General features: G+C 37.3%; 1 protein-coding gene across 2 annotated transcripts in view; it reads right to left on the bottom strand.

Moving 5' to 3' along the window:
- Nucleotides 5,421-26,654, bottom strand: part of EIF3H (eukaryotic translation initiation factor 3 subunit H) — a 98,658-nt gene continuing 77,424 nt past the window's right edge. For both annotated transcript variants that reach the window (XM_003125515.5, XM_005662892.2), the window contains 6 exons: nucleotides 19,941-20,108; nucleotides 18,331-18,430; nucleotides 16,982-17,131; nucleotides 9,722-9,842; nucleotides 7,040-7,172; nucleotides 5,421-5,653 (listed from right to left, as the gene is read on the bottom strand). In XM_003125515.5, the coding sequence (XP_003125563.2) occupies nucleotides 5,556-5,653; nucleotides 7,040-7,172; nucleotides 9,722-9,842; nucleotides 16,982-17,131; nucleotides 18,331-18,430; nucleotides 19,941-20,108 (770 nt within the window). In that variant the 3' untranslated portion in view covers nucleotides 5,421-5,555. The remainder of the gene's footprint in view (nucleotides 5,654-7,039; nucleotides 7,173-9,721; nucleotides 9,843-16,981; nucleotides 17,132-18,330; nucleotides 18,431-19,940; nucleotides 20,109-26,654) is intronic.

Genomic DNA, 26,654 nt, shown 5'->3' with positions numbered 1-26,654 from the left:
AGTGGGTCAGCACAGAAGGGAAGATAGGGGAGTTCCCGTCATGGCGCAGTGGAAACAAATCCCACTAGGAACCATGAGGTTGAGGGGTTCGATCCCTGGACTCGCTCAGTGGGTTAAGGATGTGGCGTTGCCATGAGCTGTGGTGTAGGCCAGCAGCTATAGCTCCGGTTAGACCCCTAGCCTGGGAACCTCCATATGCTGTGGGTGCAGCCCTAAGATGACAAAAGACCAAAAAAAAAAGAAGGGAAGATACAACACAAATACGAAGTGGGTTGCAATAAGAACCATTTACCTAGAGTCGTGTGGAGGAGGGAAATAGTGCCAGGTACTCACAAGGAACTCCAGGCTGGAGCTCCAGCCCTGGCCCTGCCACCTGGGTATATGTTAGCTTTAGTTAACCACACCTTTTTGAAGTTTGGTTTCATCATCCCCAAGCAGGAATTACCAAGTACCGAGGACACTGGCTTCGTAACACATCTGTACACTTCTCCTATCCCAAATGAGAACACATACGAGCGAGTACTTTGTGAACTGTAAAATCATATATTAATGTAGGAGACCGTTCTTAAAAGCTGTGTCAAATGCAGTTAATTAGCCTATCTACTTTCTTTTCCAAGCATCTGGTTCTTTTGCCTCCATAAAATGGGTCCCCTTCAGCAGGAATGGAATGTCAGAGAGACTCAAGCCAAAATACTACCCGTCCATTAAGACCAGACTAGAAATTGAAGGTAGGCAGCACATGCATTTTCTCTTTCTTTGGCTCACTGCCTCCTGAGAGTGCATTTCTGTTATAGTACAGTGGGCTAGAAGTGGAAATCATCAGCTGCAGTTACTCTCTGTATCTCATTAGAGGTCTAGTTTCCCCCTAATGCACATGAAGACCTTTCATTAGCAGTAATGGTTGTTGCACGCATCAAAGAGAAAAACAGACCCTTCACCATTGTGATCTAGGAGATGAGGTTATTGGGACACTTGCCTGCCTGATTGGAGAATTATGACATTCAGAGATGCGTGATTCCATCATGGAAAAAATTAAAATTTGACTGTTTAAGAAGAATGAAATGCAATTTAACAACCTCAAAAAGAAGAGCAAGAATCAAAACTAAAGGACCACAGGCAGATTGAATTCAGGAATGAGTTAAGCAAGTGAAAGCCAAATGACAAGATAAACAAAGGTGGGGAAAGATTACCCAGGGGATCTGACAAAGTAAGAACTGTTTCCAATACATACAAAGTAAAACATTGGCAAGAAGAGACTCCAGTCCAAGAAGAAAAGGCAAGGACCATTTACCGTCAGAAGCAGTAAACACTGCTGAAAGTCAAACCCTTTGCTTCCACATCCACAAAGGAAGATGGAAGATGCCAGAATTGGCTATGCCCTAAAGAAGGGTCAATGAAAAAAAAATATTACTGAAGGAAATCGAAGTGACACCTGAGTCTATGTCTTGAGGTTGACACAAATGCTAGAAGCTGTTATTATTTTCCTATTGCAGTCAACTTGGCTTTTAACTAAGAACACTGGGAAATGGGCCACCATGCATTGTTAATGGGCCACCATACATCATTAATGGGCTGATGAAGTGGTAGAGTCCTTTACTTGTAAAAACAGTAATTTCTATATTGAGAAAAATCATTTTTACATTTCTTTACAGTATAGCATCCATGATTAGAATTCTCCTATACTTTTTTTGGAGGGTAGGGGAGAATGCACATGGAAAGAAACTGTTTATCTGCAACCTGTTGAAAAGGAATCCCAACAAGTCCTAGAGTCAGCTTGGATTCAGCACTCCATCTGCTATCCCCTCAACTCACAAAGGTTCCAGGGAATACTTAAGTGAGCGAGAGTCTGAGGCTGCATCCAATCTTTGGTAGACCATTTGCCACCAATTCAATGAAAGGATTGAAAACAGATTACTTAACTCACAGTTGAAAGAAAATGCAACTGATCTCAAAACCAATCCCACCAAATCATGATTCTAATAAACTGATCACATGGCAAGTGATGTGAGTTTAAAAGCCTCTAAGAACAAGCAGGACATAAGTATTGAAAGTAACATCTAAGAGGAGTTCCCGTCATGGCTCAGTGGTTTACAAATCCGACAAAGAATCATGAGGTTGCTGGTTCGATCCCTGGCCTTGCTCAGTGGGTTAAGGATCCGGAGCATTGACATGAGCTGTGGTGTAGGTTGCAGATGCAGCTTGGATCCGGTGTCTACAGCTCTGGTTGGACCCCTAGCCTGGGAACCTCCATATGCTGTGGGAGCGGCCCTAGAAAAGGCAAAAAGACAACAACAACAAAAAAAGTAACATCTGAGATAGACCGAACACTTAAAGAATGGCCCAAACTCCCCAAGCTGGGGGTGGTGTCTCTTGGGAATCATTCCTGCATCCATGGACTGTATTCCCAAAAACACTACTGCAACTTCTGGACAGCCATCCTGAGTTACGCGCCAGAGCCAGACAGGCTTCAGGTGCATTACACAAAATGTACATTTATATAAAAAGAAGCTCGAGGCAATGGGTATTAAGCTACAGAGGTTTGCTCCAGCAGGCTGTCTTTTCAATGGCTCTGGCTCCCCATCCCTCCTTCCTTATCTCAAGTAACCTGGAGTCAGATCAAGCCCTGCTCCCATCTATCCAAGGAGGTTCACACTCCATTTGGGAGCCGCTGCTCAACAAGCAGGTTTGAACAACACACTGCACACTCTTAGGCTGGGGGATACAGAAACCACCCATTGTTTTTCTCTCATCTTTGTCAATCAGTAGACTCAGATCTTCATCCTTCCCTTTATTATGTATCTACTAACCACCATCACCCCTTCCATACATGCCAAATAAAGAAGGAATCCACTGGCAATGATGACTTGACCATGCTTTCTATAGATGAGCGCTTGAGTCATTTTCTATAAATACAAAGAAAGCCCTTACAGGCTTTTGGCTTGACCCAATTTGAGTATTACCCCTTTAAGCAAGCATTTCTATGATAGAATCAACACAGAAAAATATGCCTAATGCGAAAAGAAAAAAATTGATAAACAGTATATTATATACTCAACTTGAATGAGAAATGTTTACAAGATGGAATTTGCAATTTAAATAAAAAATTCTTTCCTAACATTCTGATATCCAAGGTCTGCAAGTAAAGCTGACATAGGTTTTCCAAAGAATGTTATAAAAACACAGTGTGAACAATGTAGTAACATTTTCAAAGACACTAAAATGTAAATATTTAGGTGCTGTAAATGAGAAATCACACCATGCTTCATTATTACTAGATTAACATTAGATAACCACATCTCCATCCCCAAGCTCCCAAAAATGGAGAAAAAAGTTTACTTTACCTCCATTCTAAAAGGATAAGGTATTTTGGGCAAGTTAATGCTTCTTTTCTCTCAGGTATTTTCAATTGAGAATAATACTATGTTTTCTAGAACCAAATAAAGCATTATCTATGATTATGGGGTTAATACCAAAGAGGTTTTACTTTTCTTGGCTTGTAATATTTAATTTTCCATTAGATTAACATGCTAGTTTTTCCTGTTCTTCTTGTTCTTGGGTACGTGAATGATTTATTAGACCTTGTACTCAGTTTATGAGCTTTTCTCATTTCAACTTGAAGAAACTGCAAATATTTATAGAAGATGAACCACATGTATCTGTTCCTGAAAAATGTCAGAATACAGCACTCAGATCAAATGCCGAACAGAAGCTATTCCATAACGCTACATACTGTGGAGATTTCATTCCCATTGACATGTTTTCCTAAACAGTTTTTCCCACTACAGTAATTCCTAATTCAAAAACTACTGAAATCGTCTGTTAGGCATGTCTCACATATTACTGAGCTACAGGTGTCTAAGTATTCATATAGAATTTAAGAAAGAATCACCCCTTTAAAAAATATAATTGACTCTTCTTAATCACACACCATAAGGAAAACAGTAATTAAGGTTAGGTTTGAACTGACTGTCCTTTCACTTTGTTCTTGGACACTTCAGGGGTGCTTTGTTTAACTCCACAATAAAATTCCACATCTAGGCAAGCAGAATTCAGGGAAATGAACCAAAGGAGTATCCCATCCACAAGGGCACCAGCTTTGTTTATCAATATGACCTGTCTACTACCACAGCCACACTCAAATACATGTTCACCCAAATAAGACTCACCATGGGCAGGAGTGCAAATCAGTATACCCCTTCTAGAAGGCAATTTGGCAACAGAGTTAAAGGCCTTAGAATTTGACACACCCTTTGACCAGTAAGTCTGCTTCTAGGAGTTTATCCTAGGAAAGTTAATTACATGTGAGCAAGTACTTGAATTCTCGAGTAGTGAAGGGCCTGATCTTTCTAAAAGCAAAAACCTGCTAATAAGCCAACTTCCTGAACAGTGAACCTAGCATGTGCCCTAGGTCATGGTACACACCGAGATTGCTCCACACCAACTGCTGCTTCCCATACAAGCCTTTGGCTCTCACACCTACAGCTAACACATGTCTCCTTGCATCCCCTCCAAATCAAGAGTGAGGTGCAGGGAAGTTATGTGACCTAAGAACACGGTAAAGAGAACCAGGTTGCCATCCAGCTGATGATCAATCAAACCAGACCCCAGAGCTGCCTCCAAAACAATGTTGTTGGGAAAAAAGGACTTCTGAACTCTTCTTACCCATTATCCATTCCTTCTGATCATCTTCCTATCAGCCATATCTTCAAGGTGAAAATCACCAAATAAGAGTCTCATAGGCACACCTCCATAGCTAGTAAATCTCAGTGGTTTGTGCTGTTACAAAAATGGCAGCATTTTTTATTTTATTTCAAATACAAAATTATTAAAATAGTCTTTTTTGCCCCAATATGGTACCTGTCTCCCAATTCTTCTTTCCCCACTCATAAAACTTGCTATTTGGCAGAATTATATTTCAAGACATGGAAAAAAAAAAATGAAGTTCTCAATGAAAAAAAATACACACAGAATAAATTTCATTTTCATACAAAATAATGTCTTCTGGTGAAATAATTTTTTTTTTTTTAAGTTTTTATGCCCAATGAATGGCCTATGAGCATGGGGACTGGGCTACCGCCACAGGAAGAAGAAAAAAGACAGACCGTGGGGAGCTCGCCAAGCACTTTCGGACCTGGGGACAAGGGCAGCCAGGGTAAGCATAGGAAGCACTCACTCGGGAGCGATGAAGTACTAGAATCCACAGTTGAACCGGGGCTTCCAGGTCAGGCGCTGGGGAAAAGCATCATTGGGCTGAGTGGCAGAGATGCGGCACCAGAGATAACAAGGTGATGGAGGAGCCTGTAGGTCTGGGCCTGAAGAAGCTTCTGGTCAAGCCTGCTTTATCTTTGGAAATACACAGGTATAAGCAAAACAAGAACAAGAGCTAAATATAATAAGTCTAAAATCAAATGAGCAAGCAGTCAAGATTGTTTTATCTTTATTTTATTATTATGTGCTAGAAAGACTTTTCAATATGCAAGTGTGTTTCTTCCAAAAGTCGCCCCAATGTGATCTCAAGAGTCCATGTTAACTCCTTTTCTGGAAACTTCCTTTTCTTAGTTGTTGTATTCTTGAAGAGCCTGGGCCATGAAGAGTTTGCCTAAGTTTTGGGCAGTGAACTCCTTGATGTTCTGGCAGTAAGTGTTAATCTGGCCTGTGCATTTGGGAAAGTGAGAAAGAGAATCATAACGTTCCACAAATTGTAAAACAACCTAGAATACTAGTCAAACAAGAAAATCAGCATAATACAGAATCACCAGAATTTTACTTTGTTATGTTTTGAATCAAGAGTCTGTAAGAATTTGTTTATAAGGGATAATAAAGAATATAAGTTCTTGGAAAAAATAACCTATCTTCCACTCTTGGTTACACGGAGAATGAAGAAAATCTACAACTTACTAGCAGTTAGGCACATGTTAGCTGTGAATCAAATAGTACTGACTGTGCAGATCAGACCAGGATTATACTAAGACAAGTGAGAAAATAGCACTGGCTCTTCTTAGCCAGGTAGAAAGGAGATACCGAATCACAGAACTGCAAACCAACCAAGCCCGCCAGACCCAGATGTTAACAAGTAAAGGGGTTTTCAGTCTGTGCTCTGGAAATATTAATAGGCCACCCCCCCCCCCAACAGCCCCAGAGCCAAGACAGAGCAGGAGCAGAGTCCATGTGAAGAAAGGGCTCTATCACTGCTTCTGAAGTCCTCTAACTAATAATCTAATCTGATGCAACAGTTAACATGTTTTTTGAAAGTATAAGAAATACAATCCTGCTTGAATTGAACGTTAAATAAGTAATACGTCTCAGTTTCCTAAATTTAATTTATATGTATACCAGAAAGTTTAAAGGAATTTGGAATTTCCCCCATACTAACACTGTATCAATAGAACTGAGAAATTGTAACATCAGCTTTTCTTTGAGTAGGATTTTCACTCCAACAAATCTCTCACAGACAAATGACTGTTCAATGACATTATACAGAAATAAGGTATTACACCTAACTAAGAGCAATAATGTTATGTTACATATTCAAAATCAAGTTCTAACACAGACATAAGACCTTAAGGCTGTGTTAAATGTTAAGTATCCCCAGAGAAAGTTCACGTTGCTACAGGTCCAAGTACTGGTAATAATACTTCTTGAATCAAAAACTCCAATTCAAACAGCCACATACAGACCTGGGCTCAAGGCTAGGCCAGAACATCTAAGTAAGCGTTTACTCTAAATGATCTGTGCATTATGAGACGATAAACATTTTTTCTGAAAGATGACGCACATAAAACCTCCCCATTTTAGAAAGTTTATATAATGCCATCTCAAAAGTGTCTAGATAAAGACAAAGTGAAGCAATGAAAGGACCAGAAAAATAACAAAGTCTGACAAATTCTTAAATTTCAGAAATTATAGATACTAGATTCAAATTCACCATTCAACCATTTGAAAAACACTAGCTTTTACGTCTTACTCTGCTTGGGAATCTCTGTCTCCTGCTTCCTAAGGAATAAAGAAACCAGCCGTGCTCTGCCCTAACTAATGATACCTGCAATGAGCAGTGAATCCATCCTGGCAGGGGGCTGGTGCGGCTTGAAGAGCTTGGACAGGTCCTCCTCAGGGAGTGGCGGTTCTCCTCGACTCTGGCGCTGCATATTCTCCTGCTGGCGGCGCTGCTGATACTAAAATTCACAGGGGAAATATTTGGTTATTTTTCTCTACCTGAGAGAAAAAAGACCTCTTTCACTTATGCGATCAGCAAAACCCCATAGCTCTGAATTCTGATCTTGATTTTATACACGGAAACCCTTGGTAACTATTGCTTGTAAGAAGCTAAATACAGCAACAGTCAAAGAAAATTTCTGTTGTAAACTCTCATGTCACTCTGATCTCTCAGAGTCTACAACTACTGATTTGGAAAAACAAAACTAGTTATGTGAGAAAAGAAGCTTTTTTAATTGAAACGATGGTGGTGAAGAACTAGTCTGGTTCTTAACCAGCTGAGCCACAACGGGAACTCTCAAGAGATTTTTTTTTTAAAGAAAATAAAATTTTTTAAATGACAGAAAGGAAGTAACTTTACCATTTATGACAATGGGATAAATAACAGCATTACAAGCACAATTCACCTTAACTTTAACTAAACAATGAAAAACCACATTGGGGAATTTTTTAAACTTTATCCCTACTGACAGAAACAGCAATAATGCTGCTGATATTACAATTATATCACCATTATTATTACTATGATAGTAAATACTATTACTATTCTTAACAACAGATAATCTGCTGTGCTCTAGAGCTCTATAGCTAAGAATGAATACTATTAGCTCAGATAAGGCTTCAAAAACTTAACTCCAGTTTCTTATGATTCCGCAGAGAAAGTGGGGGAACATACGAAAGTACAGATCACCTATAAATTTATAGTTCAAATTACAATCAAGATGCTAATAGTTGTTTCTGCTTATACCAGCAGAGGAATAATATCCCACACAAAACCTTAGGTTGCATAATGAGAAACCAGGATAGGCTGGTAAAATTCAAGTCCTTAGATTCCTATAGAAAGGGGGTAAGTTGCTCTGCAAATATTTCTATGTTCACATGGGTATTAGAGTAGAAGTGAGACAAATCTGAAAAGGGTTATGTTATGAACATGCTAAGTAAGAATAAATGTCAAACATAAATAAGACATAACAGCATTCTTTTAAAAAACCTCTTGGGAGTTCCTGTTGTGGCTCAGTGGGTTAAGAACCAGACTAGTATCCATTAGGATGAGGGTTCAATCCCTAGGCTTACTCAGTGGATTTAAGGACCCAGCGTTGCCATGAGCTGCAGCAGCTGTAGCTCCGAGTCCACCCCTAGCCGGGGAACTTCCATACGCTACAGATGTGACCATAAAAAGAAGAAGAAAAAAAAATCTCTTGAGGTTGGTTTCCAGAATCACAGAATCAACTCTCATGGGTGACAGGTTTTCAGTTTGATCCTCCAGTTGATCTGATAGGAAGTGCAGCAGAGGAATGGAACCAAGCTGGGTTTTTTCCCCCACCTCGTTTCAAAAAGATTTTCACCATCTTCACCACCATCATTTCCATTAAAAAAGACATTTTATATAGATTTATATGTCTTTAAAATTCTTTGTTGTAGAAACAAAGTATTTTAAATTCCACTAAATATATGAACATTAATATTAAAAAAATTTAAATATTCTCAAACGACTTAGCTATACTTAAAATCCCATAGTCACCAACACCTAGTTTCCAGTACATTTTAATGAACACAGAGGAGCTGAACACTCAGAAAAATATACATTCTAGAATCAACCTATCTATGAATTAAAACTTAAGAATATTTCGAAGCAATACAGACCAAAACCATATTCCAGGAACTGTAAAAATCATTCGGCCGGCCTTCAGGCAACACTAATAAGAAAAGATTAAATGGCCAGAGCAGTATGGACGTGCATATAAGAATATCCAGGTAATTCTAGGGTTTTTATCTGTATTATACTATCTATTTCACAGCAGTTGGTCCATTATTTCCTATCAAAACTGCTTGCTCTTAATCACAATTGCTCAGTTTTTTAAATGAACTGAAGATTGCTAACTATGCTGCAATGAGCCACTAGCAAACCAATTACAGTTAGTAAAGAAATGAGCTGTGACTCTCTAGAATCTCTCTGCCTGATTTTCTCAATAAATGTATCTCTTATTTGCATAACCTTGACATTACAATCTGAGTTTTTTAAAAAAAACAACACTCTTAAAGACAGGTATTTTTTAAATCCAACTTATAAATATATAGTAGGAATATACTATGTACAGAATTATCTTTTAAAATATGATATAGAGTTACTATCTAAGAGTCAATGCTTTATCAAAGATAATTTAGTGGATTTCCCATAGTGGCTCAGTGGTTAATGAACCGGCCAGTAACCATGAGGTTGCGGGTTTGATCCCTGGTCTCACTCAGTGGGTTAAGGATCCGGCATTGCCGTGCGTAGGTCACAGATGTGGCTCAGATCTAGAATTGCTGTGGCTGTGGGGTAGGCTGGAAGCTGAAGCTCCGATTCAACCCCTAGCCTGGGAATCTCCATATGCCGCAAGTGCAGCTCTAAAAAGCAAAAAACAAAAAACAAACAAACAAAAGATAATTTAGATCATTTTGAAGATGACTCCTGAAGTATAATACTTAGAAATGGATTCTGTTTGTAGAATTTTCCTGTAATACCAACCTGATGTTTCTGCTGCTGCTGTTTACTCGTGTTCCTCAGATATGTGTTATATTTAACTATATCTTGGCTCATTTCATCCACTCTGTCCATCAGCAACTGGAGGTTCTTCCCCAAATGATTGCTGAAATATAAAGTATACTGACATATAATACTTGAAAGTTATAGCTTTGCCAATGTTCACACTATTAAACTGGTCTTCCACTTGCTAAAAAGAACGTAGGTGCACATGCACAGGGAAGCAAAGAGAGAGGAAAGAGTTGGCTTGTTATTAAACTTTTCATATCAAACCCACAACTGTAACTACAAGGGTAGTTACAGTTCAATTAACAGTTCAATTTCTTATTGTCAGAGTACACATATATAAGAGGAGAAACAGCTGAACCTATCTAGCAGGGTATCTATAAGGTATACTTTCTGAACAACCAAGTTTAACGTAAGCTCAGTATTCCTGAACCTTCTCCCTTAGCTCTACCTCTGCTCTTCCCAATTGTGCTTCAGAGCATTCAAATCAGCAGCCATAGAAAGAACAAATCACACAAACACAGAGACTTCTGTCATATGGCTTCTCTATGTGACAGGTTCTGAGACAGTAACTACAGCATTTACTCTGCAAATCTAAAAGAGGGCTCCTTTTCCTCCACCCTTCTTAGAATCTCAGTATAGTCATTCATCCTTCTTTTTCTCTCCAGAAGTTTCTATTGCAGCTTATTTATCAAAATCATCTCATAAAGTGATGCCAATGATTAGTACAATATCCACCATATTCACTGATTTCTGCCTGCAACAGTATCTGCTACCATGGTAATGCCCACAACTCAGGTATATACCTTAAAAATAACTAGTTGACAAACAGTACTCATTCACTGATTTCAAATAGGTATTTACTAAACAACTATTAGGTTCCAGTCTCAGTGTTAACAAATAAGACAATAGTGAATAACACTTTCAAGGTCTTAGTCTTCCCTGAGATTACAACTGGTTGGGAGGGGGAGGAGGAAAAGTGGAAGATAGTCTCTAAGACACATTAGACAATATACTCAGAAAATCTCTTTAGAAAGATGATAGGCTAAAAACAAAAGATTAGAAGGCATCAGCATGCAAAAAGTATTCTAGGTGGAAGAAAGCATGAGTGCTGAAGGCCTGAGATGGGCAAGAACTAGACAGATAAAAAGAAGAGGCCTGGCACGTCAGGGCACAGAGGTAGGTTCAGGAGGTCAGACAGCACGTGTGGGAAGCCGTGAGCTGCACCAACAGCACCTCGACAACACGGTTAGTATGAATCAGACCCTTCATGAACTCTAACATGAACGGTGACATGTCTTCTCTTACATTTTAAAATGATCACCCTGGGTATGCAGAGAATACACTGGAGAGGAGATGATTAAGAGTGTACTGGGGAATGTTGGCAAGAATGCAGATAAATTAGAATACTCATAGATTGTGTGAGAATGTAAAAAGCTGCTATGGAAAAATTTGATGGTTCCCCAAAAAGTTAAACACAGAGTTACCATACGACCCAGCAGTTGTACTCCTAGGTGTATACTCAAGAGAACTGAAAACTTATGCTCACAAAAAAACTTGTACATGTATGTTAATAGTTGCATTATTCAAAACTGCCAACAAAAGAGTAGAAAAATCCCAATACAGAGGATGAACGGATAAATTGTGACATGGCCATTCAATGGACTAGTACCATTAAATAAAATAATAAATAACTAACCCAAAGCAACAGAAATAAAAGCAAAAATAAACCAATGGGACCTAATCAAACTGACAGGCTTTTGCACAGCAAAGGAAACCAAAAAGAAAACAAAAAGACAACTTAAAGAATGGGAGGACACAGTTTCAAATGATGCAACAGACAAGGACTTAATCTCTAAAATATACAAACAACTTACACAACTCAACAGCAAAAAAGCCAACCACCCAATGGAAAAATGGGCAAAAGACCTGAATTGACATTTTTCCGAGGAAGATATACAGATGGCCAACAACCACATGAAAAAATGCTCAACATCCCTGATTATTAGAGAAATGCAAATCAAAATTACTGAGATACCAACTCACACCAATCAGAATGGCCATCATTACTAAGTCCACAAATAACAAGTGCTGGAGGGGGTGTGGAGAAAAGGGAATCCTCCTGCACTGTTGCTGGGAATGTAAGCTGGTACAGCCACTATGGAGAACAGTATGGAGGTACCTTAGAAATCTGTACACAGAACTACCATACGACCCAGCAATCCCACTCTTGGGCATCTATCCGGACAAAACTTTCCTTGAAAAAGACACATGCACCTGCATGTTCATTGCAGCTCTATTCATAATAGCCAAGACATGGAAACAACCCAAATGCCCATCAACAGATGATTGGATTAGGAAGATGTGGTATATATATACAATGGAATACTACTCAGCCGTAAAAAAGAATGACATAATGCCATTTGCAGCAACATGGATAGACCTAGAGACTCTCATACTAAGTGAAGTAAGAAAGAGAAAGACAAATATCATATGATATCGCTTATATCTGGAATTTAATATACAGCACAAAGGAACCTTTCACAGAAAAGAAAATCATAGACTTGGAGAATAGACTTGTGGTTGCCAAGGGGGAGGGGGATGGAGTGGGATGGATGGGGTTAACAGATGCAGACTATTGCCTTTGGAATGGATTAGCAGTGAGTTCCTGCTGTATAGCACTGGGAACTATGTCTGGTCACTTATGATGGAGCATGATAATGTGAGAAAAAAGAATGTATACATGTATGTGTAACTGGATCACCAAGCTGTACAGTAGAAAATTGACAGAACACTGTAAACCAGCTATAATGGAAAAAATGTAAAATCATTATATATAAAAAAATAAAATAATAATAAGGTACTGACACATGAATGCAACTTAAAGGCAGTACTAAGGGAAAGAAAACAGACACAAAAGGCCACTCACATTATGGTTCCATCTATACAGAATGTCTAGAAGAGGCAAATCAAAACACTCTAGTGAGAAGAGAGGAATGCAAAAAGAGATGCAACACAGTGATAGTAGATTCTTTAATAGAAGAGAAGTATAAGAAATAGCTTGGTAGGACCAGATAAAGACTTTCAGATGACCTGAGAGCTTCAGGAGGGACACTGCAGATACTATGTGTAGGTATCATGTTCAGAGACACTGGCATGAAAAGCATGGTGCATTTAAAAGAACTGCAAGTAACTCAGTACATCGGAAGCACAGGAGAAGGGCAAGAATGAGGAAAAAAGAGAGCAAGGAAGGTGAAGAGGCAAAACAGTCCTCTTGGAAGCTCAGGCTGTAAGTGTGGATTCTATTCTAAGCACAATGGGGAATCGGCCAAAAATTTTAAGCAAGGGAGTAATATGATCACACAATTTGCATTTAATAAGATCACTGCAATAAAGGTCAGAAGGAGAAAGTGAGGAGATGGTGAAAGTAATCAGGAAAAGAAATAATGAGACCCTGTCCTAACATAGGAAAAGATAAGGAATAATATGAAATCACCCCAGAAGTCACACAGGATAAGAGAGACACCAAGGAACACTGATATTTAAGGATGAGCAGAAGAAGGCTCACTATGGAGAACAAGAAGAAGCCAGAAGTAACCCAGTGGTAGTATCCCAGTTTGCAAACAAAGTATTTCAGGAAGAAGTGTGATCAATACATTAAATGTTTGAGAGTCTACAATATCCAGCAGTATACAATAAAGTCGCCTTTTGTGACTTTAGAGAGAACTCTAACACAGAAGAGATATAGAATACTAAGTGTTTAGGATAAGTGACATGTAAAATCCAATTAAGAAGTTTGCCTGTAAAAAAAACAACGAAAAAAAGAAGATAAAGTAAAAAAGGTGAGAGGAAATGGAATGGATATTCATGGCACAAGTGTTTTCTTCGTAACTTTGTTTTTTAAGAGGTAGACTTAAAAAGTTTAAATGTTCATACTTATTCTTAGGAGATGTATGTTCAAGTATTTAGGGGTTAAGTGTCATGTCTACAATATACTCTTAAATGGTTCAGGAAAGAAAGTACATGTTTATATCTATAGAGAAAAAGAGAGCGGTACCAATGTGCTCATAGCACTGGTGAATCCAGGTAAAGGTTTATGGACATCACTGTATTATTTATTACTTTTTCAATTTTCCTCATTTTCAAAAATAAAATTTGAAGTAGGAAAAGCCAGTCAATAAATGGAACAGAAAAGAACCAGGATAGAAAAGAACTGAAGTTCAGAAAAGAAAGTGCAAAAAAACCCCAGAGATCCTGAGCTGGCCTCCTGGGAGGCCTTGATCCTTAATTTTCACCAGCGGAAGAACTGAGGCCCAAAGACTTAAATATAAGAAATACTATAATTAACTACATGATTAGTTGTTAAGTAAGTCATTGATATCCTTAAATGCAAAAGAAATTCAGAGAAGGGAAAGATCACCCCCAATCCTTGACTGGGTAATCAAGGTACGAGCACGACACTGGAGAAAGCCATTAAGGAGAGTTACAGCCACAGCAGAGAAAGAGCTATTATTTGTTTCCAGACCCTGAATCCTGGAGAATGACTACACTGATTTTAGCAATGAGAAAGGTACTACTAGAATAGACCTTCCCTCTGCAGCAAAAAATGTCTTCTATGTAAAGTATTAACACTAGGTGTTGTCAATATATATAATTATAACGAAAGACCACAAGCATTTGCGGACTTTAAACATTTCATAATATTTCCATTATTATAATGCTCTTCAGAAATCTAACCAATAAGAAAATACTTGAAAATCTGCACAGTACAGGCCCTGAAGGGCAAAAGGAATTAGCAATAATGCATAACTATTTCCCAGATAACATTCACAGGGAATCAGGTCCATTATCAAGGGAAATTTTATGAGGATCTTTTCGGCACCAGTTCAACTAGAATACTGAAACAGGGAGTTACTGTTAGGAGTTTCAATAATATGGCCTTTTCTTTTACTGCAAAAGAAACAAAGAACTGAAAACCGATAACTTAAAGAGACATGAACCGAGATGTGCAGTGATAAGTCTGCTCTGGCTGTGGTATCAATTTGTTCTCAATATCCTTCATGTATGGATAGTTTACTTTTTTAAAGAGGAAATAAAAACAGAATTATTTTTTCATGTGCAAAAGCTGAAGGCTTGTGTAACACATTTTTAAAAATAAAAGCTGTTATGAAATAACCATTACTAGAACTTCTATCTAATAAAATCAAAATAATTATAATTTTTTAAATCAAAGGGAACATAATATGTTTTATTCATAGCATAGAGCAAATTTATCAGGTAAGTCAAAGAACTGGTACACACATATGAGTTGTGAAAATCAAGACCAAGCAAAATGTTTAAGGAGCTGCCCAAGAATGATTTCTTACATGGTTTCTTAGAAAAAACTTTATGGCTAATGGCCTGATTACCATCATCATGCTACTAATGTTAGAAATTAAACTTTGAGCAGTACAAATGTTACATTTCAGTCTTTTAAATTAGTATTATCAATTTGGGTCAATGTAACAGTCCATTAGTATAAGCACTACTTCAAGGTTGCTTCTTTTTTTTTTCTCCCAACATGAATACCAATTTACCCTTTAAATAATTTCACATGGAAAGCAAAGGCTTTCTCTTCCTATTTCACATAAAATACAACAGATAAAAACTATAATAAAATATTTGTCCAAATCTTGGTTGCTATGGCAAATTGGGAACATTTTCTTGGCTATTACAAATGTTGCTTTGGACAAACAGACATTACAGACCAGCTCAATGGTAATGTGAAAGCAGAGAAGGGCTGTATTTGTTTTGCATGCTCAATAAAAGAAGCCTGGGAAAATGTGAAGACATAAATTAAATAAGCAAAAGCTTTCACATAGTAAATTTAAAATTATTATATAACTATATACTTAATACATCAAATTGTAACCTTGCATGCTGAAAAAGGTTCTTAGCTCAACGCTTTAAATACAGGTGTGCCGAGTGTGTTTGTGAAAGCAATGAAGAAAAATATGACCTTCTAAAAGAGACAAATTAAAGGACTATTATGAATATATGTTTGCAGTCAAACAGTACACTCTTTAGCGCCAAATGAGCCTTGCAACCTGGCTGCATTACTTAGCACTCTGTTTACCAACCAGTTTCCATCTCCTTCCCTTGTAAAGGCTTTTCTAGTGGCCTCTGTGATAGATTCATGCAACAAAAAGGGGCACTTCAACCAGTCCAACCCATCCCAGTGCATGGAGAAGAACACTGGTTACACAAGTCCTTTTGGACTTATCCCCACCGGTCTTATATGGAAGTACAAAGTCTGTATATGATTTTGTACAAGCTTCTATCTGGGATAACTAGAAATATAGTAAATAACTGAGCTTCTGTTCCAAACTGGTTGTTTTAAGAAAACACACCTTGTTTTCTCAGCCATTCAGCAAATGCATATTGACTGATTACCTACTCTGTCCATTTAATTTCATTCTACAGGTCTGTTGTTAGCCTCGTCCCACCACAAAACAATCACGAACATCGAGCTTAAAGAACATTTAAGAGGAGCTATACACATGACTGTTCGTATTTCTGTTAAAAGCAATAAATGAGGGGAAATGAAACATTAATTCCATAAGGGAAATAATCTGTTTTGGAACACCTCAGTCAGCATTTTATCAATACAATAAATAATAACTAGATAGCAAAAGCAGTTACAATGGAAGAAATTATGTCACCACTGCCTAAGATAGCAAGAGCCAGTGTTAGGTTAAAAAAAAAAAATTCTAAATTTAATTGAAAATTCAAACGCAAAGTTTACCACTAATAGAGTCTACATCTGAACAAGGGCAAATGTCACCAGTAAAACAAAGAAGCATTTTTGGTTTTCTCCCAAGCATTATTAAACACTAAGACATAATATCATAAGCTTCTAAGGACAGTGAATAATAAATAAAGCTGAGCCAAATCAAAAAATTCCTCGCCTGTGGTCATTTACCATCTCAAAGCATAAATGACACAGCAAAGACAGAAGAGGGTTCTTATGATAACAGGGGCTATTAGTATTCATACTGTCTCACTTTATCAATAAGTTTAGCATTTTTCCTGGGATTTTAGCAGGGCTGGGTAAGTACTACATACTATTGTTATGTCTTAAGAACCTCAAAATGTGCTTAAGCAAGTTTTTTCTTGTTTCAGAGGTTAAAGTCTAATAAGTAAAAGAACATTTTGCAGAAAGTGATAAAAAGGGACTTTTCATTAGACAAGGCTGCTTACCTGCTGGCAAGACTGAGCAATTCATGTTTATCTGCTACAGCTGACTTCTTCTCAAGCTCCCACATTAGGACATTGATCAGATGTGAATTTTTAATGACAATCGGCACTTCTTCAAACATGTGCTCAAAGGTGATATTTCCCTTTTTCAATCTGTGAAGCATGTTAAAAATACTTTAAGTCTGGTGGTCAAAAGTAAGTGTTAAAGTAACTATTTCATACATTTTCCCTAAATACAGGCCCTCTTCAGAATTTTTGTTTGTTTCATTAGCACTCTTTTAAAAAGGGAGAGAGACTAGAGTTTTACAGAGTCAAGCCTAGATCGAGGGATTTGAGTAACTCTGAAAACGATCCGAATTTGAACTACAAGACCAAAAAATAAGATTCTTGGCAAAAGAAACTACTCTTTCTTCGTAATCAGGTACCTTCAAAATTTCACTGATACTAAAACGTAAATGTTGGAGGAAGTTATGCTATATAATCTATATACTCTAGTTCTTGAAAAAGTTCATTTTAAAAGCCAACTGAACTCCAGAGATTAACAACTAGCAAGACACTCACAGGCTATTCCACACACAATAACTCAGGCACAGCAAGAATGCAACTTCTCACAGATGAGTTATAACCACCATAGCCAGGAACTGTTCGAGTTAGCTTTTCTTTTTAAAATTCTTTGCATTGTAATTTCTTTAGTAGTCAAATGGAAACTAGTAATGAACTGTTTGTCCTACATGAAGTCAAAACTATTACCTTTAATTTAGTAAGAAATAAAACTCCTATAATTAACAGAAAATGAAAGAATTCTGGTATTTTTAAAGTATTTTTACATGAATATTCTGATGCCATTATATAGGATCACTAAACAGCTTACCGATTAATTCTCTGCCTACCTGTCACCCATGAAATTTCCAAGAAGCCAGACTCCTTACTGAATCCTTAAAACGTTTGTATCTTTCCAATCCCCCGTCCCCACAATGAAACATGAGGTCAGAAAATAAGACCCACAGCTTACAATTGTTCTGACAGGGAGCTTACAACCTGACGGCGCTGATTAGTTCATCCCATCTCCCTTTATTTAATCATTTATTTCTTCAAATCCAGTAGCTAATTAATTCCCACTCTAACTGAATTCACCCTGGGTGAGAACAAGAGATGAGACGTTCCATAAAGAACAGTTTAAACATGGAAAGGGAGAAATCAAGCAGCACTCAGCCATGCAGAGACTTCCACTGTCCACATGGCAAAAGCATTACCACACCACCACTGAGGATTCAATAAATGTAGCAAACTAATATCTCAAAAGAAAAGCACCCAATCCTTAACGTACGCCTCATAGGCCCCCAAACACTTACGCTTCGGGAGAAAAATCCTTCTCTTTACAAACTTCCATCAGTTTAGGAGTCAGTCTGTATGCCTTTAGTGAGAGAGATCCTTGGGCAGTTTTTATGGGATCTCAAAGAAAAGACAAAGAAATCACTAAGAATTTTGTCACTACCAGTGCTCAAATGACACCTAGGAACATTCTGTAACTTACCATACAACCTGCAAAATGAAGATCAAAATAAATAAATAATTTGAAGCAGATGCAAACCAGTACAGCACATAGTAAGTGAAAAGGCAGGAACCTATCATCCTACTTATAATAGATAGAATAACTTCCTCCCAAAAGTGAAAACAGAAGATTTAAACTACGGTTACTTTCAAACCTATTCCTCAGCTAGAATCAGCAATCTTGACAAAAATTAAATGTAGCATATGTTCCATACAACTTATATACATCTTGTATAATTAGAAGGAAAAGACAAAGAATATTAAACATGAAAACTCATTGGATGAACGTGTGGAGTTCTTAGTCACAAATTTAAATGAATGGACTTGCAAACAAAATACATCCATCCTAATAATCACTGCTCAAATTTTTTAGTTAAAACAGATTCTAAAGACAAAAATCACTAAAGTCAAAGTGCAATCACAAGTGTCTTTTTAGTTTTAGAGAAACTAATTTTGTCAAAACTAACTGCTTAAATGCTCCGTGAGGAAGGGAGCTTAGCACTTGCCACATGATAACGGCTCCGGCACGCCAATATTCGCCTAAAACCTGTGTTAACATTCATGTTGTCTGAAACTTAACACAGTGAAACTTTTAGCAATAGGTGATAAAATGAAAACCAAAATAGATTGAAACAAGTGGAAAATTCATCAAGGTCTGATGATGCAATGTTTCCAGCCAATATAAGTACACTTTAACAACTTGTTCTTTACTGTAATCCAATTGTTAACATACTGAAACAATTTGGGGGCAGCTCATAAGATTGATCGTATTCATTAGTATTTTTTCTGACAGATACTCAGGACGTTACATTTACTTCTCAGCTGGAAACTATATGCAAGTCTGCCAGATATGGCAAACTGTGAGTGTTTGGGGAGGGGGAAGGCTATAAAGCTGTTAAATTGCCTACAGTTCTGATACAGCACAGAACATCTGGTCTGGAGAGCTTGAGGAAACACCATTAAATAGGCCGAAAAGAAAAAAATCTTTGTGCTAAGAAACAGTCCAGGTTTTGTACGCTGCTGTCAGAGGTATAAAAAAACTTGGCACGCTGTATTATGATTGGTCAGTCACGTACAGAGCCAGACACTCTAGCAATCGGGGTTTGTTAGACATCTGGTCTAGTTCCACCAGCCCCTTCAAATGAGGGAGGGGAGATGGAGGAATAAAAATGAAGCAGCTACTCCAGCATTCCAAAATGTACACATCAGGGCTCTGATAGCAAGAAAAATAAACAGAAAGAAGGAAACCCTGTCTAGACTTAGCTGCTGCTGAGGCTGCTGCAGAACAGGGTTGGTATTTACTTGAGAAGGCCTGCCAGGCTACTCTGAGAGGCAAAAAGACAGAAAGCAAAAATAGTAGTAGTAATAATATTAAGGGAAGAAAAGAATAATAAAGGAAACTCCCACTAACCGTAAATGAGAACAACAGACTCTTCAATCGCATGCTGGTAACTAAACTGAGAATCCAGAAGTGCCCGGGTGACAAAAGAGCCATAGTATGTGGACTGGTACCAGCCCACATGGAGATGGTCAATGTTTACGTGGCGAAGGCTGCGCATCATTTCCATCTGATATTGAACTGGATGATGAGGATGGGAGGGGGGACAAAAGAAAAACTATTAAATGATATATCACCCATATTAAAAACAGCTTTTTCAGAAACAAATTTCTACACAGCTATTTATTAGCTAAAAGGAACAGGTTTCCAAATTAAAATTTCATTCAGTACGCATATAAAGAGAACAAATTAAGCTTTCAAATCATTAGGGCATTCCTTTTCTCATTAACAAAAGAAAAATTTTGTAGAAAAGGTATTAAAATGTAATAATAATACCTTATTCAAAACGAGTAATTATTTATTAAATGTGGTCCCTATTATTTAAAAAAAATTTGTACAATTACTAAAATGGTTAGTTGTAAGAAGTTTCATTTGAATTAATAAGTTGAAAGCAGTTAGCAATGTCTTCTTCAACACAGTTTTCAGTCTTGAGAAGTTAAAAACAACAAGAAAACTAACAGGGAAACAATTAACTACCACACTATTTAAGTACAAACAGGATTCAAGCTGCAGCGGATTAAAAATGTAAGAATTCATTTTTGCCTTCATCTGGTGCCCCCTGCTGCATGTGCTAAATTTTAAAAAGAATCCTTTTTTCTTGTTTGTGTGTTCCTTTGTGTTAAGTAATCACTTAAATAAGTTAAACACTACTTTTTTCATTAGAATAGATGATTTGAATCACCATGCATGGAATGAAATCTTTGGATGACTTTTACTTGTCAAATTAATGACTATAATGTATGTTACAAACTCAAAGCAGTATTACCGGAAAAACGGGCACAAAAATGACAATAAATGATACATTTTTAAAAGCAGATACAGCCCAATAATGAGTAGCATATATATAAAACAGGAGAAGATTTGAGTTAACATAATATCCAAATTATTTTTACTATAATGAATGCATGACTAGGCTGAGGAAACATATCTGCTTAACTCAAAATCTAACCATTTCATTTTTAAAACTCTTAATCAGGTTTAAGCAAAAGTAAAGTTAACGTATCTGTCATTTCCTTGGTTACAGCACTACGTTTTATAGAACAAACAAGATCTAGATCATAAAGTATAAAAGAACCTTCCCCAGATGGACAAAGTCTTTTGGACATTTGTTACTAGGTAAAAAAAATTACAAATCTGTGTATTCAAAGGAACGATATATATTTCTCCTGAAAAAAGATGACAGCCACCTCATCAACTACTCAAGAATTACATGTTTTTTGAAGTTTTCTTTTTATATACCACATGATAGCCTCAAGAAAGAATATAAAATTAATATGATATCTTGGGAATTCCCATCGTGGCTCAGCAGTTAGCAAACTCGACTAGCATCCATGAGGACATGGGTTCGATCCATGGCCTCGCTCAGTGGGTTAAGGATGTGGCGAAGCTGTGAGCTGTGGTATAGGTCACAGACATGGCTTAGATTCCACATTGCTGTGGCTGTGGCAGAGGCAGATGGCTATAGCTCCAACTGGACCCCTAGCCGGGGAACCTCCATATGCTGTGGGTACGGCCCTAAAAAGACAAAAAGACCTAAAAAATAATAAAATAAAATAAAAATGATATCTTGTATCAGTTATCTTTTACTTTAATTATTTGTGTCTCTCTAGCATGTAAGAGAGCCCCTTTGTAGCTAGTTTAACAGATTCCTATCAATCATATACATTTCAGTTAAAACAACTGCTGTGGATGGTCTCTTTCTGCTTTAAAATTTCCTAACTCTTTTAAAGTAAAATCACTGATTTGGCTAGTAAAATTTAATCACATGTAATTTATGAATGAAAAATTCTAGTGCCACCAGTGAAACAAGACCCAGAACTAAATTTAACATTTTAAAAAGAGTAAGAAAGAGGAGATGGGGAGAGATTACCAAGCAACTGACAGTACAAATACAATTTTATAGGATGAGTTTTTTAAAACAATTACTTCCAAAACATCTGTTAATGCACAATTTAGCTATAATATAAGCAGAAGTTAAGATCCTACCAACTTGTAATAGTAGAAAAGAAAGAACGAACCTGGAATCTAGAGATCTAGGTTCTCAGGCCAGCACGAGATTCCATCCCAGTCAAAATGCCAGGATTCCACATTACTCACTGGATATTGTAATTTTAAGTAATGAGTCTTCTATAAATTAAGCAGGGCCTCTAGCATGCATCAATAATTAAAATTAAAATGCATTTCTCTGAAAAATATTCTGTAATCTTACTAAGTCAAATAGCCTGAATACAGTAGATTTTATAATAGCATTTTCAGGATACATGAGGTAGAAAACCTTATAATCAGTAGCAAACCTACAGATTCCTTCTTCATCCAGAGTCTCACCTACCTTACAGCCTCCTGGTTAAGGATAAGAAGAAATATGAAATACTTCTCCCAGGTGGGAAGAGACTAAGAGATATGAATGAAGCCTGTCACCCTGTGGAGTTACCACTGTAATAAATGCCAATGTATTTATTTCTAGTGATGGAGGAAGGGAGAAATAAACCTTTATATTATGAGCCAGGGTTGGAGAAGGAGCACTTCCATTTTCCTCTCTACAGATTAGAAAATCATGACATATAAGATTTTATGAGGCTTTAATAAAAATCTATTTTTAAAGTCATAAGAATTTTCATATGACAGAAATATAGATGAAAATACAAATTTAAGGGTTAAGAGCAATGACAGGTGAGTTAATAAAATTACTTATGAAAACCTACAATGAATTGCAATTTCACTATTACACATAAGAATGTGTGAAATATCAGGTCATTTTTTATCTTGGTAGACTTACCACCCTAATTTTTTTAATTAAAAAAGATAACTTTTTTTGGTGGTATCACATTTAAATAAAGGATCTAAAAAGACTGCAAGTGATCCTTGAAAAGGTGAGGGTAAGGGTGCTGGAGCTCCAGAGGGAAGCTGGGGTACACTGAGTGAGGCCCAGGCCTCACTGGATGAGGCTCCAATAAATGCATGTTTTAAGAGGTTACTTTGATTCCTTTTTTTTTTTTTTTTTAAAGAAGTTATATTTGTTCTATTACATGCAAGCCAAGGAAAAAGTCAACTCAGAAACAGTCTTATCTCTGCAGGCCTTTAGACCTATATCCTTGTTCTAATGTTGACAACAGACATGTGACCCTCGTTTCCCTTCACTCACAGTTTGTCCTCTCCCTGCAGCCCAAGTTCTCAAAACGTACAAAACCAAACCCAACACACTTCCCAGTAAACCTAAGCAGGGATAAGAAATTCATAGCGGAGTGTCCCACTTAGCAGTCTCAAACTGTGCTGCCAACACCCCTATCAACAAACTGAGCTGAGTTCCCACACCAGCCGATACCCATTTTACCCCTCTGTCAAGGAAAAAAGTTGTAACATAATGACATGCCAGTAAACTTTACAAAGGAAGTAAAGAAAGGTCATTCCAGATTTGAATCTCTCTGGCAAATGCCTCTGCTTTAGTGGCTCTGCTAGTCCCTCTAGGGTTATGCTGGGGATGGAGGATAGTGGGAGTGGCTAGGTGAGGCGCGAACAAGAGACCCAGTTTAGCTAAGATGCTCAGGTAAACAGGAAGGGGAGGGGGCCCAGCCATCTGGAGGGGGCCCAGCCTGTATGCCATAGCAAGTGGGGCTGGTGCTATTTCCTTCTCATTCCAAGCCATCCTCACTTCCTGGCTGGAGTTATAAGAGATGAGGAGAAAAGACACAGGCAAGACAGAGATACGGTTCACTCCTATTTAAGGGGGTGCCTCACACCTCAGATGGAAGAGAATCACAGCAAAAGAAACAAAGGAAAAAGTAAAATGAAAAACTGAAGTTCTCGGATATAAAATGCATAATGCAGATAAAGAAATCAGAAACAAACATTTACTGGCAACTTTGCAGAGCTGATTCAGGGTTAGACACACTTTCATTTTTGTTCTAAAGTTCTCATGTTTAACAGAAGCCCAAGCGGCAATTTCAACCAAAGATATTCACTTCTGTGTTAATAGCTAAATACTTCTGGAGAATTTCCTTCCCCAAGATGAATGGCAAGGGAAAACTTTTGGGGAGAGGGGACTACTCAAAAATTTAAGATAATATTCAACAGAAAGGCTCAGAATTGTATAGTGAAAAATTTAGGAAAGAACATTTTAAACATTCTTAGTTTAAAAAGCAAACACCCTACCGACTGAGAAGAAACAGTACACAGCAAATGAATTTCAAAGACAAATTGCTAGTTAATACTAAGCCAACTCAAATTACTAATACGCCGCTACACTTAGATGCAACTGAGGTGATGCTGCAAAATTTGGAAGGAATATAAAAATGATCTGAAGTTTTATAAATCTCCTCAACCTCTACAACTGTCTTAATTGGTTAAGCCTCTCCCAAGGAAAGGAAGAGCCTGCTTTACAACACCAAATAACTGTTCAAAGTTTGGCACCAGCATATTCATAATCACTTTTTCCAGATATCCTCTTTACAAAATAGTCAATTTTAAATTGCCGAGAGCTAAAATTGTCTAAACTGAGGCAGGCTGTCCAATAACTACTCCTTTCAAAAATCCACTACATTTGTTGGGCTTTCTATTGTTTTTATCTTCAAATATGAAACGTTGAAAATAATATGCTGTTTTATATTTAAATGTTATATCTGGACTCAGTGGCAAACAAGCAAACAAGAGTTTGAGACTGAGTTCTCCTTAAAATCACTGGGAAGGCCAAGGATTAGAAGCTTTTCAGTTCAGCAGAATAATTAATCAGCATTCTTTTCACCTTCAATTCCTCGCCTTTATTTTAAAAATCATCCTTATTTTATTAAGTGAACCCTTAGGAAATAAATTTATCACCAGAAAATAGGAAAAAAGAATTACCACAGTCGGCCAGACTGGGATAAGCTGAAAGTAGAAAACTAAAGCTGAAGCAAAGTCTAAAACTCGTTACCCGTCTGGGAGATTAAGGGAGGGGAAAGTGTTTTATGGATGTCTTATTAGGGAACAATTAAAGGACAAAGTAATATTCCAATTTTAATTTTAAAAATTAAAAACAATTTAATGGACCTATCATCCTATTTAATTACTTAATATTGTGTCAAATAAATCTAAATCATTTACCTACATATTATAATAAAATCATATTAAAAATATGCACACAGATATAGCCTTGGAGGGAAAGGACAGGGCTAAGCGCCAGGAAAGAAACCAGCACTTAGTGAGCACTTATTATGTCAGACTCCTGCTAAGTGGTCTCTATTTGTTATCTGACTTTATTCCTCACAATAACTCTGATGAGCTAATCACGATTATTGAAATCCTTTTAGAAAAGCTGTTTACCACAGCTTGTAAAGTGGCAGGACTCAAACGGACTTTAGACTTTCTGACTCCAAAGCCCAGGCAACTACTCCATTTGCAGAATCTCATCTCTTCTTATTGGTAAGTATAGAGTAAATTATTTCTGAATCAATAAAGCAGAACACAGAGATACAGCAGAAACACACAACTTCCAGGTTTTCAGGAAACCACAGCTTGCGTATGGTTGATCACTAATTTAACCAATAACTTAGCACTACTATTAAGATTTTAAATGATAAAACTACCTTCAGATTTTTAAATGTTCAAGTCAAAAATTATCACAAATATGTAATTAAACTCCTCAACACTGCATTTTATATTACTATTTGAAATGTATGCCAAGACTACTCCGTAACTAAGCATTAGCTCACATCAAAGATGACCTATACAAACACATCAAGTAAAGGCACAAAAAGAGACTAGATCTAGTCTCTACACAGCAAAGAAACAAAGTAAGCTCAATCAAGAGATGCAAATGGCTTTAAAAGCAAACAAACAAAACCCCACAACTCTGAAACAAATCAACGATTACAGGGAAGTGGAATACATCAAAATCTGTTTTGGCACTAGGGCTAGCCTTTGTACAGCTTCTAAGAAAATAATAACAACCCCCAGCAGTACCATGGGACACACATCGAGACGGGTCAGGCTTGGAACTGTGAAGACTCTGTCCATTACTTATTAAGACAGACTTCTGTGTGTTTCTCTTCATATCAGATTTTTTTGCCAAGCCACACATACGTTTCAAGCAATGTTCAAAGCTAGGAGCAGATGTAGATTTAAGAAAACAGAATGTGCATTTACAAAAGGAAGTAAGAGTCTACTTGGGGTGGTGAGAACTACAGAGTACATATTTCTTAAAACTTCCACATTCTCTTCACCTGGTCTGCATTAAGTATTCATTCCCCCCCAATTAATACACCTGTTATTAAGGCCACTCTGGGACTGTTTAAGAATAATAGTAAGAGTTCAATTTCTCACAATATGTCCAATATAAATTTTACTCTATTTTAAAAGAAATAACAAGGAGTTCTCTTGTGGTGCAGCCAGTTAAGGACCTGGCATCACTGCAGCAGCTTGGGTCACTGTTGCGGCGCAGGTTCAATCCTTGGCCTGAGAACTTCCACATGCCATCTGTGGATGTGGCCAAAAACAAACAAAAATGCATTTCTTAATAATCTTACCAGAAATTTTATTATTTATTTGTCTTTTTAGGACCACACCTGCGGCATAGGGAAGTTCCCAGGCTAGAAA

Source organism: Sus scrofa, chromosome 4 (assembly GCF_000003025.6).
Source record: "Sus scrofa isolate TJ Tabasco breed Duroc chromosome 4, Sscrofa11.1, whole genome shotgun sequence".
Taxonomy (NCBI): domain Eukaryota; kingdom Metazoa; phylum Chordata; class Mammalia; order Artiodactyla; family Suidae; genus Sus; species Sus scrofa.
This window is presented reverse-complemented; position numbering and strand designations above follow the sequence as displayed.